Raw genomic sequence first — 7,355 nt, 5'->3', positions numbered from 1 at the left:
TTCATATATTGTACTATAACAAGATTAAAATTGTAATATTATGAGATTAAAGTCATTTTGTTCCTTAGTTTGATGGACTCCTGTTAATAAAACTATGATGAGAACGACTTTATAATGTCAATATAGATGAGATATTTTTAAATTAGAAGATTTTCAGACTTTCAATGCAACAAGTAAGTGCATCTCAGCTCAAAAAAAGGTTAGGAAAACACTAGTCTAGACACCCCTGTTTTACAGGAAGGCTAATGATGAGTCATTTTGGTGCCTGGCACAATGGGATAATACTTTACTTCAATGGAATGGTGAATCTTATCCTATACTACATCAATAGAGTCTTAGGAGTAAAATGCTATAGTTCACATCTTGGATTGGACAGCGTATGTATTTCTTCAGCACAAAGCAAGACAAACTGACATTGGGGGTGCTGTTGTTGCATTGACAAGGTTGCGAAGGATGACAGTGTCAGGGTGTCCTTGGGTGGGACATTGATGACGTTTGGATTTGGCCAAAGTGAGGCAAAATGCATTCCATTTTATTGGAGGGCGTCTGAAAGAGGAGGAGGAGGAGGAGGGCTCTCTTCGGTGTGTGTTAAATGTAACTCTTGCTTCTCACAGCCGGCCGGCCTTTATGATATTTTCACATCAGCATTCTACACGGTGCCCTTGTGGAAGGAAGCGAGCCTGTATGAGATGTCTTGCCAGTGTGGAGGAAGGACAGGCTCTTATTGTTTGTTTTGTCTGGGGAAAATAGAGGGAGATGGAATGATAAAAGGCATCACGACCAATGGTAGAGCTGGTGCAGCAATTGTTTTTTTAGTGGACGGATCAGTCGCAATAACCAATACGGTATAAAAGAATCAAAATATCTATAAATGTGCATTATGGGACGGATGAGATCATTTTGATTCAAAATGCAGTTTTTTTCTGACATTAAGTGATATTTTGTGATTCTAAATTGAGGTGAAAATAAGGTGAAAATTGAGTCCAAATACTTTATTTCAAAGAAATTGGGGAAATTATGATCATTTGAAATCTGTTATTTTGGACATTCCAAATAGCTGGAATGGAGAATGCCCATTTATTGTCTTCCACTCTTATTCACACTTGATGTGTGAATGTTGTCACTTCAGGAAAATGCTTCAACACGTAAAATATGGCCAAGATATTTGCAGAATATCTTTATCATATCAAAATAAAAGTAGCTACTTTTAGTTAAATGTATTTAGGGTTATTCTACTGGTCTATTAACACTGGAAAGGGCAGATGAGTATTTAAGGAGAATTTAAAAAATTAAAAAAAACACTCGTAATGGCGTCCTCGTAATGTGGATGTCACATTTTGTATCATACACGATTAATATTCGGTACACAAATGTCTCTTATATCACCCAAAATCTTTGTCCACATAATGGATGCCATTTCTCAATTGCAATATTAATGAATTCTTGTGTTTTAATGTCATTTCAAATCATTTCTAATAAACAAATAGAATGATAGATTCCTAAAATATAAATAAAAACAAACTGGATCAAATTAAAACACATAAAAACACTCTGCTTAACCCCCAATAGATCGTTTATCTACTTATATTTACCACGATATAGTACATTTATTCAAACTGGGAGCTCTGGTCAGTAACATGGAAGGTGCTAGAAGTCCAATTTGCTTTGACTAGGAGGGGCGGTATAACAACTAGCGAGCTAAATAAGTGCCTTTTGTGAGTTGATTTGGGTATTACTGTTACATTATGGTTTAAATAAAATCTAATATTTGTTTGTTAAATAGAACAAACCCTTTTTACAACTACTGCATACGAGAGTTGTCCAACATTATATAGCGATTAAAGTGGCTTTCTTTTGACTTCAATATAGTCTAATGCTATTTAGCCAATGGCATGCAAACATGATATGGATATACATGTAAACATAGCCATAAAGGACACAATTGATCAACTCTTAATGAGTCAAGTGATCTTTGTGGAACAGGGTTAGATATCAAGTGAAGAATGTTACATTACAACTATTGGGAAAAGTTGGATAAACAAGTCGGAAGAAAAATACTTAAATAGTAATTAAACCCTTTTTAATGGACTACTAGAGCACAGCGCGCACACCCACCCACACACACACATATATGAGGAGTCTTTTCACTGGATAGGGTCCCCTCACAAAACAGCGGCTGGGCCCCTTTGTCCAAGAGGGGGACCTTCCAGCCATCATTAGCACTGATTACCGCTGACCAGTTTGACAACCTTATTGACCGAAAGAAACACGTTCCCCCCCCATGGAACCCTCCCCTCCTCACCCCTGGTACTTTCAATAGAAACGGAAATATTTCAACATTTTGTCCCAAAGAGAAGGTAGCAAAACTAAAGAGCAAAAAGCCTCGCGACCCCCCTTTTTATGTGGGCTCACCCCATTTCCTCCCTCTCTCTTCACACACATTTGCCTTGTGTTTGAAAGGCTTTTGTGTATCTCACAAGTTACTCTGGGCTAATTCACTGCCGACTGGAGGCAACCAGGTGTCTGCCCATTACTTGGAGAAACCTAACTTGAACTCTCGCTTCCTTATTGGGGAGGGGGTCTTTGTCTGGATCCGCTAAAATGGAATGACAATCTCACACAACTCCACAAAAACTAAATTGCAAGAGATGCTGTTTTCTTTTGGACTAATAAGATCATAAAATTGTGTTCTGACCTTTGGCAGGTTTTTCCAATTATTCCACACAGAACAACGAGGGGGCTGGAGATATGAAAATAAAATAATAAAACGTGGCCAATATTTTCGTTTATTCATAAAAAGCTGAACTTGAACTGCTTTTGGTAATAAGGTGAACTGTTCTCGCTCCTTTTTTTCTTGACTATCCCAGAAAAAAGGATGATGTGGATGTTATATTTGGGAGAAAATATAAATACAGTAATGTTTGATTATTTGTCGTTATCATTTAAAACTGGCAGATGAAATATGTTGACAAAGACCAGCATATCAATATATGCAAAATAAAAACAAAAAAAACTGGGCTATAAAAATTATTTGTGACACTGTCGTAAAAAATAGCAGGGATAATTTGATGCCATGCATTAGAGGAGTATTTCTTCAACATTAATTTATTAATAAACATTGGTTACGTGGAAATAATTCCAAATTTTTCATAAAATCATGCACGCTTCTTGACCATTTTCTGATGTGGCAGTCAAATGAAACGTTGTCATTAGGACTAAATATTCTTGATCTGTTATTTCATGAGCAATTTAGACGTTAAAAAACATCATTCACAAAGACCACTGAGCTGTTGACAATATTAATATTTTCACAATATACTATAGGGCCAATTTAATTTCCTATGTTGTGTTTAAAATAGCACCAGCAAAAATCTACATTTTGAGAACAATTTTGTAATAAAAATCAGATTTTTGCAGATGCAATGTTAAATGTAAATTGAATTTAAGCAATCTAGTTTCCATAGCAGCCATATTTTGATAGAAACACATGCCCCAAAAAGGAATCAATTACCCAGGCATGTATGGTATGATCCAAATTTCCCCTAAATAATACTATTTCAAAATATTGCCATCAATTGAGGCTGTTTTTTTTTTGTAATCAGACTTTTTTTTTGCAGAAGACAAACCGTGTCAGGACCGATGAAAAGTGCATGCGCAATCTGCCGTGTTTTCATGATCATGGTGATCTCTCCCTGCACATCATCCGGGTTTGTGAGCCGGCCTTTCTTTGACCTCTCGCTGTCACCCTGCATTAAACCACTCACAGCATGTTGGTCAATTAGGGCTCACTGTGCAACGTACTGAAACACAAACCCGGGCATGGATTATTGTATTTTCTTTTCCTTTTCAAATACCAATCATAAAAAAAATCAATCCACAATGATTTTTATTAAATTACTATGTTTTTTCCCTTTGACTTGAAACACAATGTCACTAAATGGCGCATGCTCAACAGGTTCACCTGTGCACAAAGTATTAAAAACACCAAGCGAATGAAGATCCGAAAAGACAAAGCAGATGCTTTTAAATAGGCAAATAAACATTATTTATAGATATATATAGTATATATAAAAAAAACGAAAAATAGCACAGTTCTTATTCATCATGAATACCCACCAATGATGCGTGGGCTAAAATAGGCGTTCACTCTACCTTCATTTTTCCTCATCTTCTGTGTTTTACGTCGTTGTGTTCTCCAAATGCAAAAATTAAAATAATAAAAATACTAATTTAAAAAAAAAGTATAGGCCTCGCAGATCCTCGCATGTTTTTTGGCAGGCGTCAGATATCTGTGTGTGTGTGTGTGTGTGTGGGTGTGTGTAAGTGGAATTCAACGCAGGCACTGGACGAGTGGTCGGATTTGGATTGTCTTTCCTTCTTTTCTTTCCCTTTTCCTGCTTAGATGTCACATTCACTGTCGCTGGAGGTGATGGAGATAGCCGAGGCCGCTGCTTTGCTGGAGAGGCTCGCCTCCGGACTGGACGCGTTGCCCAGGCGGTCTACGGTGGCGTCCTCGTCGGCCAGGGAGCGGACAGAACCGCCGGACAAAACCTGCTGCTGGAGCCTATTAAAAAAAATAATTAAAAAAAAGAAAAAAAATAACATCGAGACGTATCATCACAAAGAAACTCCAAAAAATACATATATTTGTGGAATAAAAATTGGACATACAGATTAGGATCTATTGGACATTGACTATAATAATAATAATAAACAGTGTCACATAACAAATTGACTGTTATGTTTAGTGTGATATTTTTTTTTACATTTAGCCAAATAAATAGTAGTGGGAGTTGCAATTTCATGGTGTCATTGAGAAATAAGGAGGATATTTTGGTCACCTGTTTTTAGCCGCCGCAGCTCTGTCTCTTTGTCTTCGGTTCTTGAACCAGTTTCCTACTTGTGTGGGCGTAAGTCCAGTAGCCTGAGCAAGCTCGCGTTTTTTACTGGGGTTGGGGTAGGGGTCCTGCAAGTACCATTCTCTTAACAAGTGGCGGGTCCTCTCCTTGAAGCAATGGGTCTTCTGTTCGCCGTCCCAAATGGTTCTGGGTAAGGGGAACTTCTTACGCACCCGGTACTTGTCCACCGGCCCCAGCGGGCGTCCGCGCAGCTTCTCGGCCTCCTGGTAATGCGCCTCCAGCCACAGGGCCTGCAGCTTGGTGTGCGACTCCTTGGTGAACTTATGGTTCTCCAGGATGTGGTAGAGTTCGCGGAAATTACCAGTGTGGAAAGCGACCACGGCGCGCGCCCGCAGCACCGACTCGTTCTTGTTGAGGACCTCGCAGGCCGCCGGGGCGACGGGCAGCGACCACAAGAAGCGGCCCAGGCGGCCCACGTCGCCGCTCTCCTCCAGAGTCTCGCACACCCCGGCGACCTGCTGGGGGCTGAAATTCAAGATGGGCAGCTGAAACATGGAGCCTTCTTCGCCCGGGTCCTCCTCTCTCTCCTCCACGTCGTCTCCTCGGTGGTGGGCTTCGACTCGTCCGTCGCTTGTTCGCTCGCTCGCTTGCGCGTGCGCTCACACACACACGCACTCAAGCACGCGAACAGGCAGGGCAGGCGATCCCCAAAGTTGAAGCAAAAATGATGTAAAACGATTGAGGAGTAACGATGTCGCCAAGAGAAGAAGAAAAAAGGCTAGGGACGGGTCACAGGGACGGGGGACGGGGATAGACTAGCGCATCCTCTCGCCCACCTCGCTCGCTCGATCGGCGGCCAAAAGGACTCGGACGGCACCGCACGGCCGAAGTGGGGAACGCCGAGTGAATTTCTCAAAGGTGGGCTGCGGGGATTGGAAAGGATTCGAACCGGAGTGGAGGTGTTTGTTTTTTTTTCTTTCTTTCTTTTTTCCTTTTTTTTAAGGGAGAGGAAAAAGACAGTCAAGCCCCTCTGATGATTTCCTATTGGACTTGGCAGATTGGCTGCCCGGTTACCATGGCTACACGTCAATCACTGTCAAGTTGGCCCAATCGGGCGTGAAGAGCATCTCAGCGCCTCCCTTTTCAAAAGATGATATATAAACATTTGGACCTTTTTTTTTCGCTGGGTGTCCAACGAGCTTATTGTGCTTCACGGCTTGTTTTTCTTCTTCTTTTCACTGCAACAATTACAAACACAAAAAACACACACATTACAGTCAAATGTCATTTAAAATCTCACTGGAATATATTCATTAGCTGAACTGTATATATTTTTTTGCTATTCCTTCCATTCAAAATGGATTTATTTCTTGTAAACAGTTTTCTCTTTTCAATTCTATAAAATCTATTTTTTAAAATTTGGTTTAATTTTGCATTCTGACATTTCTAACTAACTCACCAGCTGCCAATGATGTTAATAGACATCCCATTCCAAAGGAATTACACTTGTTCTGCCTACAATGAGCAATTCAAATAAACATTTGAATCTTTTTCTTTTAAATACAACGTTCCAATAGCAAATGAATAAAACTGCAACTTGTATTTTTTTTCCAAGCGCGTGCATGTGTGTCTATATTGGATTAGAACGTCCCTGGCAGGCTTTAGTATCAACCACACTCCGTTTTGTGCTCAGGCTGATTTAGTAAATAAGAGGGCGGATAGATAGCGCAGATGGTTTGAAGTGTCGGGTCAGATTATTTCATGGCTGGGTACAGTAGTAAAGTTCATTCTAACGGAAAGGCCTGATATTATTTTCACAGCGGCGTGTGTACGTACACACACATACATACACAAACACACACACACACACACACACAGGCCTGCACTGTATCCCCTTCGGGCTCTTTGTGCATGAATTATAGACGCTTGATGCGGGGTTACGAAATGCCTTCTGCCCGGGAAGCTGTTCATTCTCTTGCTGGTTTACTGCAGACGTGTCGTCTTGGATTAAAAAGTCAAAAGCAGGCATTTGAAGAAGCTTGCTTTTGCATGAATTGGATAAAAAAAATCAATAAAATAACATGTGCAAATGAAGCCTATTATAGGCGACCTGGAGGTGATTTTGATCAAGGTCAATGCATTATTATCACAAGGGATCATGCTTCCAACATCCACACCACGCTGCAATGTAGCTGTATAGACGACACACAAGGGGGATGCTGTGAAATATTTATCTTCCTTTAAATATTTCATCTTCACCATCCCAAACTGAATTTGCAAATACTTTTCCTAAGGCCCATCAATAAAACACTGGCTTGTTTTTGATCCCTTAAACGGAGGGCTGTAAATAACAATTGTGTAGTCTGCGGCGATGTGTCTGGTTTATAGACACTCTTAAAAAATTGATGTTTTTAAAAAAAAAAATGGACAAATAGGGAAAAAAAGATTTTTTTTAAAACAATCTTGCATGACTACATTATTATTTGACAATCTACA

The 7,355-nt window shown here is 40.0% G+C and overlaps 2 protein-coding genes across 3 annotated transcripts in view; both read right to left on the bottom strand.

Moving 5' to 3' along the window:
- Nucleotides 1–24: 24 nt before the first annotated feature.
- On the bottom strand, nt 25–5,919 carry six6a (SIX homeobox 6a). Of its 2 annotated transcripts, XR_013328295.1 has the most exons (3): nt 4,842–5,919; nt 4,153–4,564; nt 25–737 (listed from the first exon to the last, which is right to left on the bottom strand). XR_013328295.1 is itself a non-coding variant. In XM_077730816.1 (2 exons), exons 1-2 carry the CDS (start codon nt 5,411–5,413, stop codon nt 4,399–4,401), a joined length of 738 nt encoding a protein of 245 aa, XP_077586942.1. In that variant the 5' UTR covers nt 5,414–5,919; the 3' UTR covers nt 3,870–4,398. The 2 variants fall into 2 exon arrangements, 1 of the variants encoding a protein (XP_077586942.1); XM_077730816.1 differs by lacking the exon at nt 25–737 and having other exon boundaries at nt 3,870–4,564.
- A 113-nt stretch (nt 5,920–6,032) lies between these two features.
- The window catches only part of ppm1aa (protein phosphatase, Mg2+/Mn2+ dependent, 1Aa), a 32,282-nt gene continuing 30,959 nt past the window's right edge, over nt 6,033–7,355 (bottom strand). Inside the window, exon 6 of the mRNA XM_077730814.1 lies at nt 6,033–6,097. Coding sequence (XP_077586940.1) covers nt 6,095–6,097 — 3 coding nt within the window. The 3' untranslated portion in view covers nt 6,033–6,094. The remainder of the gene's footprint in view (nt 6,098–7,355) is intronic.

Source organism: Stigmatopora nigra, chromosome 13 (genome assembly GCF_051989575.1).
Source record: "Stigmatopora nigra isolate UIUO_SnigA chromosome 13, RoL_Snig_1.1, whole genome shotgun sequence".
Lineage (NCBI taxonomy): Eukaryota > Metazoa > Chordata > Actinopteri > Syngnathiformes > Syngnathidae > Stigmatopora > Stigmatopora nigra.
This window is presented reverse-complemented; position numbering and strand designations above follow the sequence as displayed.